At 37.3% G+C, this 13,334-nt stretch overlaps 1 protein-coding gene across 2 annotated transcripts in view; it reads left to right on the top strand.

The window, feature by feature from the left end:
• Positions 1 to 79: 79 nt before the first annotated feature.
• The window catches only part of LOC100373657 (exosome complex component RRP43-like), a 39,803-nt gene continuing 26,548 nt past the window's right edge, over positions 80 to 13,334 (top strand). The window contains exons 1-4 of one of the 2 annotated variants that reach the window (XM_002733162.4): positions 80 to 111; positions 209 to 245; positions 6,913 to 6,976; positions 7,200 to 7,273. In XM_002733162.4, the coding sequence (XP_002733208.1) occupies positions 95 to 111; positions 209 to 245; positions 6,913 to 6,976; positions 7,200 to 7,273 (192 nt within the window). In that variant the 5' untranslated portion in view covers positions 80 to 94. Of the gene's footprint in view, positions 112 to 152; positions 558 to 6,912; positions 6,977 to 7,199; positions 7,274 to 13,334 lie in introns of those variants that run through there. The other variant, XM_085498148.1, reaches the window with a different exon arrangement.

The following is a 13,334-nucleotide window of genomic DNA, read 5'->3' as shown; positions in this document are numbered from 1 at the left end:
TGTTACACCAACGTTGATTGGAGAAAAAGATGTTTACAAAAAGTATTAGCCAATCGAAACATTTATTACAAAACTCGACGATTTCCAAAGGAAAATGGCTGCGGATTTCAAGTAAGTGCACGTGGTTACTGTTGACATCTTACATAATGCCACAGTTTGTCACCGAACCATAAGCACTGTTATAAATTAATATATTATCTGTTTTCAGAACCGCGCAGCCCGTTGAGTACTATAGGCAGTTTTTGGTAAGTCGTCTGACCCGTCATGTTTTTGTTTCATGATCTTACCACGGCCGACCAAATTCGTGCAACGAGCAGTTCTGCGCCTGGATTGTGTGGTGGTGGCTAGGTTATACGGCAAGCTACAGTCCCTCTATAGACTATAGAGTGACTGTGGGCAAATCACAATGAGGAGGGCTGTGATGGAGAGACTCTATGGGGAAAGGCGCTCACCAAAGTGTGCAGGTTATTGGTAGAAGTTTGACAACAACAAAACTGCATGCGAAATGTGTAGCAGTACATGTACAATTACTCTGTAATTTGAACTTTACTAAAAAAGTAATTTGCATTTTCAAATGGTCTGTGAATAATGTACATGTATGATGTATACTACGATTATTATCATTCTAACTATTCTAGTATTTATGCTCTTCACTGATCAATGAAAGTTGTTCTATTATTATATCTTTTGGGTTCTGTATTTCACATTTCAAACTTATTTGACAAAAATAGTAAATGCACCCCCCAACAAAGATGTATTAATTGTTCCTTAGGCCACACCGACTTAATTTTATGGATGACATCCGCGCGTGCATTAGTTTTCGCCTGTTCTCAAAAAAAAAAAAAAATCTCCGACGACGAGTTCCCACAGATCGGTTTTCTGTCTGGAACTTGACGACTCATATTGTCGCAAAGCGCCGACTTGCCGTAAAACTCATTTTGGACTACCTCAAAACGAGCTAATTTTGTCGTAAATGATCTTCTGCACATGCGTATTGTGTTGCCGTAAATTCTAACATGGCGACCATGCCACCAAAATACGTGAGCATAAAAGTTCAGAGGTAAAACTGAGGGATTGTTGTAGACTGGTGGCAATTGACGTCAGCCAGGGAGATGTGACGTTTACACAGCTATACGAGAGATTGGTAGCGGCAAGCAAGTTTCGCGCAGACAACTCTAAGGACATATTGTCCAGAGTGGCTGTCCCGCGATGCAACGATGAGAGAAATGAGAGAGGAGTCGAGGTGTATGGTGGCCTAGGAATGTGATAGCTGAGAAGGAAGAAAAGACCTGTTGTTGAAGAGATCGATGTGTGGGGTGTAGAGGAGTGCAAGACGCAGTCCGAAAATGGGGACTTATGTTTTGACCTCCGTGTGTGCGTGCGTGTGTGTGTGCATGCGTGCGTGTGTGCGTCTGTGCGTGCGTCCGGACCTGTATCTTAGAAATGCCTGGACCAATCACAATCAAACTTCACACATACATGATGTTATACATATGCACGTCAATTTGTTTCACAATCTGATTCAAGATGGCTGAATGGCGGCCATTTTTGTGCTAAAAATCATCAAAATCAAGCATTTCTCGGCTGTTTACAGATAGATTTTGTTCAAACTTGGTATATACGTTAGACATTATAGGACCTTGATGCATATCATTTTGTTTCACGATCTGATTCAAGATGGCTGAATGGCAGCCATTTTTGTGCTAAAAAATCCTAAAAATCAACCATTTCTCGGCTGTTTAGAGATGGATTTTGTTCAAATTTGGTATATACATTAGACATTATGGGACCTTGATGAAAATAATTTTGTTTTTCAGATAAGATTCAAAATGGCTGACTGAAGGCCATTTTGTATTAATGAATGTTGTTCTCGTGCCATATCTCTGACTTGCTTTCACTGATTATGTTCAAATTTTAAATATTCATTATACATCATGTCATAAATAGACAGATATATTGGTTTGACGATCCTATTCAAAATGGCCAAATGGTGGCCTTTTTTGTGCTAAACAATCATCAAATATCAAGCATTTCTGGCATTTATGGATGGATTTCGTTCAAACTTGGTACATACATTAGACATTATGGGTTCCTGATGCTCGTCATTTTATTTTTCAGATTGGATTCAAAATGGCTGACTGGCAGCCATTTTGTTTTAATGATTGGGCTTCTAGAGCCATATCTCTTAAATGCTTTGACTTATTATATTTAAATTTTATATATTCGTTATACATCATGTTTTATATATACCGGATTCGGCTGATACCCCGCCCATCCTAAACCCCGCCCATGGGCGATGTTTCAAATAGTGGGCGATGTTTTGGTCCACACATTGCCTGACTGAACCAACAAACATTTTCCCAGACCCTAATTTTCCCGTCCGACATCTTGTATCGAGCGCGCTATTTCAAATATGACGCTAAAATAATTCACTGTGAAGTCGAAAAGCATTAAAACTTCAATAAAACCAATGCTGTATACGAATTGTTGTTGCGTATTATGACTCGTTAAGATACATTTCACTTACGTTTATTACACTCGAATAAAGTCTACGCTTGAAAAGAATGTTATTTACGAAGTTTAAAATATCCAAGCCTTCCTGGTTCGAGCCTCTTAATTGTTATCAGTAATGTTTAATCTTTGTCTTTATCGCATTCCAGACAAAAAGTCGGTAAACAAGAAATAGGCAAACTAAAATGTCTCCTGCGTTTTACATACGACATGATTATTAAAAAACACAGAGTTAAGCGGTCGTGTACGTTCTATAAAGCTAACCTTGTACACATAATCTTGTACTGACGTGTTTTTTGTCCAAAAAAGACGTTTCCTTTCAGTTAACTCTTCGCGTCCATGGTTTTTGTGAGAGTTGAAAGATTTTTTGAACAAATGACAAGTAACTATATTGATTTGCGTCAAGCTGGATGGCCCGAATTTAAATATCAGTGCGTGAACTCTGGAGGTCATTGCCCAATGCCGCACGTAGTTATTTTAGTTCAGTCGAAAAGTACGTGAATATTGCGATCGAAGTGCGTTGTCCAGAGTTTGTTATAATATAGTAAAATTTAAATTGACGCATGGTATGGTTTATATTACATGTTCACTTCATTTCAAATAAAAAAATCACCATTGGAACATCGATGAATCACAAGTATTTAAAATATTTTCTCGACTTTCCGTAGATACCCGACTACTATCATTTTTAATGATTTAAATGCGCCCATGTTTATGTTTGCGTAATTATTACGAATGTAACGCATTATCAAGTCGGTAATATTGAAATATTCACAGACCCAATACCCCGGGTCAGCATCATAACAATAGTAAAAATTAACTTGAGTTTGCGTAATTATCATGAAAGCAATACATTACAAAGTTGAAATATTCAGAGCTGGTACAATATTGTAAACAAATTTGCGTAATTAGAAAAGCAGCGCACTAACTTGAAGTAAACGATGTTGATATACTAGTATTCAAAGCCAGTACAGAGTTGCATACAAGTTGCGTAATTGCTGTACCGTCGGATATAATAACAATTTTACTAGATCGACGCGCGGACCACAAAAGAAAAAGGTTGCTAAGGTAACGCGCCAGTTCAGCGCGTGACTTGGGGTCAAACTTCGGTCAACACACACTTGATGCCAGCATCGCCGCGCAGCAAGTTTTGCAAAGAACTTGAAGTTCAATTGCGTCCCAAAATGATGTCTCTGATCACTCAGTTGTCGCAGCGCGTGTTGTGCCATGTCCATGATGCACTCAGTTTCGACTTTGACTTGCTTTTCCTTCTTAGTGCATGTTCTTGTTCACGTAAAATGCGACCTCTCACCAATGTATTAAAACACTTTGAATTTATACTTTGCATGATTTTATTTGGTCAACGCGAAACATTATTTTTTCTAGACAATTTTTATCAACGCAGGGGTATTTTTCCAGACAAGATGGGCCTCGTAATATCTGCCAAAAGATCGCCTGGGCGATCTTTTGGTCAACATTTTTGTAAAAAAAAATCGAATCCTCCATGAGATCGCCCAGGGCGGGGTATCAGCCGATCAGATATAAATGTCAATCATTTTAATGTTAAAAAAGCATATTCCTGACATGGTTATATTTCAGCTATATTGCTATAACCAAAACTATATATCTTAAATTTGATAACTAATGGGGACTGTGCCATGCATGGCTTGTTTTTTTTTTTTTTTTTTTTTTTTTTAAAATGGTGTTCATGCTGTACCATGAATGCAGTGTTTCTGACTGAAGGTACTTCATCATGACTACATGTACTAGAGCTTGTCTGAAATGGTTATACCTGTGACAGTAACACAGTACGAGATGTGTACATCATCAACATGTGCCTCCTACAAATAAAGACTTCTTGTTTTTTGGCTCAACGGACCATAGGTCCGCTGAGCTTATGGGATGGGTTTCTGTCCTGCATCTGTCATCCATCTATCTGTCTGTGCACGACTTCTTCTCAAGAACCGCTGAACTGTTTGACTCGATTTTTGGTGTGTGGATGCCTTGATGAGTGTAGAAAAATTATGCAAATTAGACCCCCAAAACTCTACTGTGGCGGCCTATAGTGAGAGCACCATCTATAGTATGGTGTTGAAATAACTTTGTTTATGAATAAGTCTGTGCGTCCCTGTGTAGGTCAGTCGAATTGTTTCCGTCTGTATGGACAGGTCGATTCTCTTGTTAAATCGACTGAATTCCTTCCAAAGACTGAACTAAAGTGATTATGGATGTTGTGGAACTCTTGTGACAGACGAAATCATGTTTGTGTAGAATTTAGTGACTGGCAGAAGTCTTTTCCGAAAGTTGTGGTTGTGTGGATCGGCCGCACAGGTTGCAGTCTGCTGTTGCCATTGTGTTGAACGAAACCGTGTTGAACCTAGCTGCAGTTCTGTAGCTCACTTGGTTTCGCTGTCGATTATTTCGTTCGTCGTGGTGTTAACGCGAAACCATGGAGCTACAGTTGCATCTTTTGCGAGTTACCCTATTTTACCGAAATGAAATCAGGTTGGGTTGGTAACAACCGTTTTTTTTCATTATTTTCGCCAGAGGATGTCATCCATAAAATTAAATCAGTGTGGCCTTAGTTGAGTGCATCAGGCTGGTTATTTGTAGACTTTTAGAATAATCTCCGCTCGTCCATCTTCTGTAAGTCTGTTGCCATCAGGCATTTTGTCTGTCAAAATTACTAAAACATCCATTTTTACGCAATCTGGGAAGTCCAAATTACTAAAAGTACAGGACGCTGAACCTGAAATATCCAACAACCAACATGTACCAAAAATTATATCTCAATGTAAATATTCGTAGTATATTTCTAACTGGACCGGAATAGAGAATTTGTGACTTCTCTAAATATGCAAACATATTTTAGTATAAGGTAGTAATTACATTAGGATATTAAGACTGAAATTTGAACATTTCAGATTAACAGCTGAGTATACCTCAATAGTAGTAGTGTTAATCATAGTGCTACAACAGATTCTTTCTGTATAAACAATTTCAACATTGTCACATTGAAGACAAGTTCATAAATACAACTGTGTATTTTACCCTGCTTTAATGCCCGTAGATAATACAAATTCACAGGAGATACTCAATAAAAGCTAATCTACAAGCATCTTAGGGAATTACCTAATATGTTCAATATATAGGGCACTTGTGTATAAATCACTACAGTCATTGCGCAATGCATTTTTTTACATGCATTGTATACATTGCTATGGATACCATACTGAACACGATGCAGAGCAACGGCTGTAGAACTTTAATCTATTATATCAATATATAACATTTGTGTATAAATCACTACAGTCATTGCGCAATGCATTGTATACATTGCTATGGATACCATACTGAACACGATGCAGAGCAATGGCTGCATCGTCCGCCTGCACGGTGTTGTTCCGTTCGGACATTCCTCCCTCTACAACACCGTGCGGTAATACCATTCATAATCGTGTATGTCATGTGGTTGCGCGATAGAAAGTTTACCGACCAATAGAAAGCTTTGTTACAAAGACTGGCAGAAAGCGCTCGGAGCTCTGCATTTCTGATGTTTTCGGCTTCATTACTGCCGATATGTGTTGCAGTGATATCACGAGCTTTGGGGTATAACACCTACTCTTCTATAATAGTCAACAGTGGTGACAACACTATTATTAAGTAAAGCTTGAATAGCTTTGGTCTGAATATCAGTGAGTTGCATGATGTATGGATATTGTCGCTGTATCGCCTCGACATCCAAGCCACCACAGCTTTAGCTGTGCTCAGCGAGATTTATTCTCGGGTCAGGCATTTTCACCGCCTGGCAACCATCATGGTGAAACAAAGACCAATACATTCTCAGAAAACGGTATTTTTGGAATGGTTGTAAAACATATTTAAATTTGGTTGGATTTCTTAAAAGTTAAGTTTGTGCTGTTTTCTCGATTTTAGCTATTTTCACCGGCTTTTTGGTCAGTGCACAGCAGCTCGTGCAGAGTCCATAGAAATACATGGTAGAGTGGTGCGCGTTTTGTGACTTAGCTCCGCCTCGAAGATTTTGATAGCTTGGCCAAGCGCGTTGAAGAAAGAAGTTATATGATTGGCTGTGTTGTTAGACTGATTCTAAACTGTGAGGGCATTGTCACATACACATAGTCCTAATGAAATACTTCAAGGTGATAGTGGAGTGCTTCGCCGGAACATTCACCTTGAAAATTCAAGATGAATGGCTGTAGAACTTTAATCTATTATATCAATATATAACATTTGTGTATAAATCACTACAGTCATTGCGCAATGCATTGTATACATTGCTAAGGATACCATACTGAACACGATGCAGAGCAAGGGCTGTAGAACTTTAATCTATTATATCAATATATAACATTTGTGTATAACTGTTGTATATTTTTTCAGAAAAAAGATGTTCGTCCAGATGGAAGAGAACTTGGTGAAATCAGAAGCACTATAGTGAATATAGGTATAGTAGTTTCACAATTGCCTACAATTATTAAACTAAATATAATACATTTTTATGTGCATATTACCTGAATATCTGACTATCCTCGTGTTTTCACATTGTTGCCATGAGTTACAAAATTAAATTAATTTTGTAGCAGTGAACATTTCTGGTGTACCTCTGTCATCTTAGCCCATACTATTATGCTAGTATATTCTGTATTTCTGTCAATTCATTCATACAGGTTCTATCAGTACAGCGGAGGGATCTGCACTTGTTAAACTAGGAAACACAACTGTTATATGCGGCATCAAAGCAGTAAGTATAGACATTTATTAGTCCCCGTTCGGACAAAGTGCGTCCATGCGTCTGTCCGGAGTCATATCTCAGAATCCCTTGGACCGATTCCGTTCATTCTTTGCATGTGTCTAGTACTTTATGTGGGACATATGCACATGCAGTGGTTTAGCGATTCGATTCAAAATGGCCGACTGGCAGCCATCTTGTTTTTTGAAAATGTTGTATTTTGGACAATCTTTGTCAGTTTTCATTCAAATTTAGTACATAGATCATATATGTTAGGATACATGTCCATGACGATTTATTTCGCAATTGGATCAAAGATGGTCGACTGGCCGGCATCTTGTTTTTGTTTTTTTTATGTTGTGTCTTGGACGTGCTCTGTCAGTTTTCATTCAAATTTGGCACATACATGTACTTTATACATGTTAGAATGCATGTCCATGACAATTTGTTACAAAATCTGGTCAAGGATGGCCGATTGACAGCCATCTTATTTTTTGGCCTTACTACTATATTTCCACAATTTATGTACCATTTTCATTCATATTTGGCACATACATCATACATATCAGTGTGTTTCATAATCAGATCAGAGATGGACGAATAACGTTTATTTTATTTTTGGCCATATTACTACTACATGGAACACATGTTTTGATGTAAATAAACAATCTGTTGTATACGCCACTTGGAACTCAAGTTTCAAGGACACGCTCGCGATAACCCCTTCACTTTAATATGACGAGCACAAAGAGAACTTTCAAAAATTTAACAGGGACTGTGTCATTTTCAATGACTTAATTTGTTGAATTAATTTAGTGATTATCTCCACAAAAACAAATGGTAAATAGATTGACTAATAGACCTTAGAAAACATTGACATGCATCCTTAACATGTCCTATAGCGAAAGGGATCAAAGCTTTCGGAAATGTCAGTTAAAAAGTTCCAGATGAAATCCTACGTTTTGTGAGATCATACATAACCTTGTCTTTTAAATGTTAGGTCAGAGTTTCCCTGTAAAGTCACAGAATGTGTGAGCTCTGCCCATAGAACTGGTCTGTCTCATTTCTCTGGACTTTCCGATGCACAATAAACTCATTTTAATGATAAGCTTTGAAAATGAGTCTCAGAATGTTGTGTTTCAGGAGATAGTTTGGACCATATCTCCAAATCAGAGGCACGTAAAAAATTAAATGTCTATGAGAGGTCATATATTCATCTCATTTTGATGTGAATAAATTGCAAGATGATGTTTTAAAGTATTTATTTGTATTTGGCCACTGATAAACAACTGTCAAATTTATGCTTTTTTGATAGTACTTTATAAATATACAAGTATTTGATATACAAGGGATTTTATTCTGTGAAAAACTGGTGGACTGTCACCCAGAAAAATGATGAAACTTAGCAATTTTAGTAAGAATGATTGATTTATAGAAGTTCTTTTTGCTTTAAGGTAGCGAAAAGGTTTTGTGACGTTTTCGAATATTAAAACATTCTCTGTCTGTTGTCTCGTTCAGAACAGTAATTTAGCTTATATATTTCAAAACTAAGTATAGAGGTACACGTTCGCACAAACTGAACAGTCATTGTTTACATAATTATCACGTGACATCAAAAATGGCGAACCTTGTAAAAATGACTAAGTCCGCGATTGCGAGAGCACACTGCGGAATTTCCTAGTGAAATTTACGTCATGCATTGTCCGTAATCAAGTCCATTGAAATGTGTCCCCGGTAATCAAAAAACCTATTATTCCGATTTCTATGCAGTTTTGTTTTTTTGTCCCCAAATTATTTCATACTTGGCACCTTTAACAGACTATTATTCTGTGACAAAGCATTTTCTTTAAAAACCCAGACATATTTCGCACCATCATTATCTTTTGAACGATAACTGCAAGTTTGAATGTCCTAGTCCGAACGCACTTGATTTGGTGGCGGTTCCAATGGGTCGTACTCAGTCAAAACTTCAACTCGAGAAAAACAGTTTTGGATAATAAAACACTGTAGATTTGCTGCATTATTATAAATATACACTAAAAATGGTCAAACATATTAACCACTGATATCATAGAACTCATAAAGAGTGTCAGATAATGAATAATTTCAAGCTCGAGCGTGAAAAATGAAGAAAACTGCTGGCATTGGAGTCCGTACTCCAGGAACGTTCGGGTTTCCATTGTTATGCAAACGAACAACGAGGGAAAATCCTCTGACAAACATTACTGTCCCACTGTACACGCTGACAGTTTACAAACAAGTTAATCCTTCAAGTGTCTCTGATAAGAGATCTAATAGAACGGTTTTCATGGTGAAACAAAATGGCCGATGTTTGAAAAAAAAATTGCTGTTTCAGAGTGCGACACTGAGTGGAAGATTTTTCTTTGCCGTGTCTGTCAACGCTTTCTTTTCTTCGCCATTGCGTTAGAAAAATGGTATTAGCTTTTGCGACTGCTTGTTGAATTCGACCGGACAATTTCCGTTATATTTTCGACCGCACAAACCCCGAAATATCACCGAACGCCCGCCCACTCGGTCGCGCTAAAAAAGATTGAAAATGTAGGTATGGTTCTTTTGCGAGGTCCTGTTGATAATGCAGACAAATATGGTTCTGTTACCCAGGTCGTGTTCCGATCATGTGACTTTCAGCCAATCAATGACAAAGCATATTTGACGCTAATTGAAGGGTCGTCGTACCATCCAATTTCCGGCGTCGATTCACATAGTCTTTTTGTGCTGTGACAGGCTTCAAAATTATTCGCTGAAAAACATCAGTATATTTTGACAAACGGGTGGAATTTAATTTCGCTATTTTTGCTGAAGGAATTATTCAGTAAAAATAAAATCCAGCGAATATACTTTTTTTCATATATTTTACATTCAACTCATCAAAAATCAGTGAAAATAAATTCCATACAAAACACCTAAAAAGTCTTTTCAGCGAAAATTAATTCCAGCGAAAATAAAAAGTATATTATGTAACATAAATTAGATTTTTTTTTAAATGTATTTTTTGACTCCCATGTGCGAAGCACATAATGGGAGTCTTTGCAATTAGTGTGTCTGTGTGTCTGTGTGTGTGTGTGTGTGTGTATTTGGATTGCTATATGTTGCGAGGACAAAAATACAGATATATACCTACTTCCGAGGACATACACACCTTCCGAGGACCTTTTTCATAGTCCTCGGAAAATATAATTTATATTAATAGTTAATTCGATTATTAATACATTTTGCGTAGCTTAGGTTTAGTATCGGGGGAAGGTATGGTTCACGTTATATTAATATTAATATAATTGTACCATATCTTACCCCGATACTAAACCTAAGCTTCTCAAACATTTCTATGTTCAGTCACCGGATATTCAACTCTTGTTTAATTAAACTTAATTAAAATGCAATTCTCAATTGTATTGCATTGTAATTGAGTTTAATTAAACTCCAATTAAAACGCAACCCTATATAGGAACGCGTTTTAATCGAGTTCATATCGCAACTATATTAAAAGTTAATTCAACTATATTAAAAGTTAATCCAATGAAGTCCTCGGAACATATTGCAATACAAGTATGTGTGTGTGTGTGTGTATGTGTGTGTATGTGTGTGTGTTTGTATGTATGCGTGTGTGTGTGTGTATGTGTGTATGTGTGTCAGACTGTTCCACTGATATCTCAAGAACCATACATCGGTTTTTGATGAAATTTAGTGCATAGATGCTCTGGGCCAATGCACAGATTTGGTTAGGTTTTTTGTAAAAATCCATGCTCGTTAATTACCTAATTTGCATGATAATTAGCTAATTTGATATCTAAAGAACCACTCATTGGATTTTGATGAAACTTGATACATAGATGCTCTGAACATATGTGCAGATTGATTAGTTTTTGGTAAAAATCCGTGCATATTAATTACCTAATTTGCATGATAATTAGCTTTTTTTTAGTGGTTCCATGACTGTTCCACTGATATCTAAACAACCACTCATTGGATTTTGATGAAACTTGGTACATAGATGCTCTGAACTAATGCTAGGTTTTGATTAGTTTTTGGTAATAATCCGTGGATACTAATTACCTAATTTGCATAATGATTAGTCAATTTTCGGTTTTTCCACTGATATATAGTACTAATCATCACATTTCAATGAAACTTGGTACATAGATGTCATATGACACTGCACAGACCTGATAGTTTTTATGGTAATATCAGTACATATAATTACCTAATTTGCATAATTAATTAATTTTCAGCTTTTGATATACCGTATTTATCCGGGTATAAGCCCAGGGTCTTGAACATGGAAAATTGCCAAAAAGAAGGGGTGGGCGTTTGCCAGGAGATCCCCGGCAAAAAAAACGAAAATTCGCGAAAATCGGCAACACGCAGTTCGATCGAACTGCGTCAGGGAATAGAACGGCAAATGAAAACATGCAACGGAAATAAATGAACAATATGCAACACTAGAAGTAGAACAAAAATAATGTATTGCTTATAATGTGACAAAAAACCAGAAATAATAAAAATGGACAGTGAGGAATCATTTGAATTAAGATTTTCCCGCCGACAAACACGCATGAACTCAAAATGAATTAAAATGTCAGGGGTTAAACTGCGTAAAATGATTTCCGGTCTCGACAAATTACGCATCAACCGTCATACAAGATCAATAATAATTTACAAATTTACACAGTAAAAATTATAAAAATTCATAGCTGTTTGAAAAAAACTTCTCAGATCTTTATTTGTACGTTCATTGCCATCTGCGTCGAACTCAAAACCCTCAAAGTCCAAGTCGGCGTCACTGTAGCCGTCGAACAAAATCCCTACAACTTATTCCTGAAGTTCGTCGATATCGTCCCACACAATTTGGACTTAGCACTTTTAATCCACGGATTTCGCAGTCTGTCAGCTTGGCACTTTTCATTCATGTCTAATCATAATAAAGAGACAAGAAAAATGGGGTCGCTCTGCTGCGATGGCACACGATGCTTTTGTTTACAGTCTAGCAATCGTCTTTGACCTTTATGCATCTGCTTTACTGATTGGCTAATAATGACATCACTACTAGTATTTCATCATAAAGGTCAAATCGTGACATTGCTTTTTTATCAGACTTGACGCTTATTAATCACGGTGAAAGTTATCATTCAGCAAGTTCTGGCGGTTGGAATGTCTCACTATATGGATATCGCGGTGGACTTGAAATAGGAATTTTTTTTTTATCCAACGACAGAAGAATGTTTTCATGACGGTGATGAAAGATGGTAAAAAAGTTGGCAGTCTTCGGCGTGACTTTGCAAAATTGCTGACCCCAGTTATGGATTCGCAAGCTGCTACAAAATATTTTGTAAAGCCAAAATAACGTGATTTCAACCACTCTCCCAGGTACGGGTTGCTACAATATTGCAACATTGGTTTCATTGTCGACTGCGCTAAAGCCGATCGAGTGCGACACTTGCGGCTCTCCTTTTACGATTTGCCTGAATCGTTTCTAAGTTACTAAGGAAGCACAAACTAAACGGCCGGCCATTTTTAGGGCCACGATATATTTTAAAAAGAGAACTACCGTTTCTGCTTTAATATATATTTTTATAGACTTGCTGACTGTTATGATTCAGAACGCGCTGCCCTGAAGGCAGAAAGCTGTCACAGCTATTTTGCGTTCATCCCTTGTTTTACGCAGTTAACATTTTTTATAAGTATCACGACAGTCTTCAAGAAAGTCAACTGTTAATACAACCACAGTCAATGAATAGAAAATAGTTATTTTTTGTGTAGAAAAAGACCCCCTGGGCGTGTGCCCGGATATAACCTCAACTCTTTTATTGTGTCAAAAGTGGGGGGTGGGCGTTTGCCCAGGCATGGGCTCTTACCCGGATAAGTACGGTAAGTAGTGAGCATTACATTTCAATGAAACTTGGTACTTACATACTCAAGGACTATGCAGAGATTGATTGTTTCGGATAAATAATTGTGCATATTAATTTAGTGCATAGATGCTCTGGGCCAATGCACAGATTTGGTTAGGTTTTTTGTAAAAATCCATGCTCGTTAATTACCTAATTTGCATGAT

Source organism: Saccoglossus kowalevskii, chromosome 4 (assembly GCF_978046115.1).
Source record: "Saccoglossus kowalevskii chromosome 4, keSacKowa6.1, whole genome shotgun sequence".
Classification (NCBI taxonomy): domain Eukaryota; kingdom Metazoa; phylum Hemichordata; class Enteropneusta; family Harrimaniidae; genus Saccoglossus; species Saccoglossus kowalevskii.
Note: the sequence above shows the minus strand (reverse complement) of the source record. Positions and strands in the feature narration are given on the sequence as shown.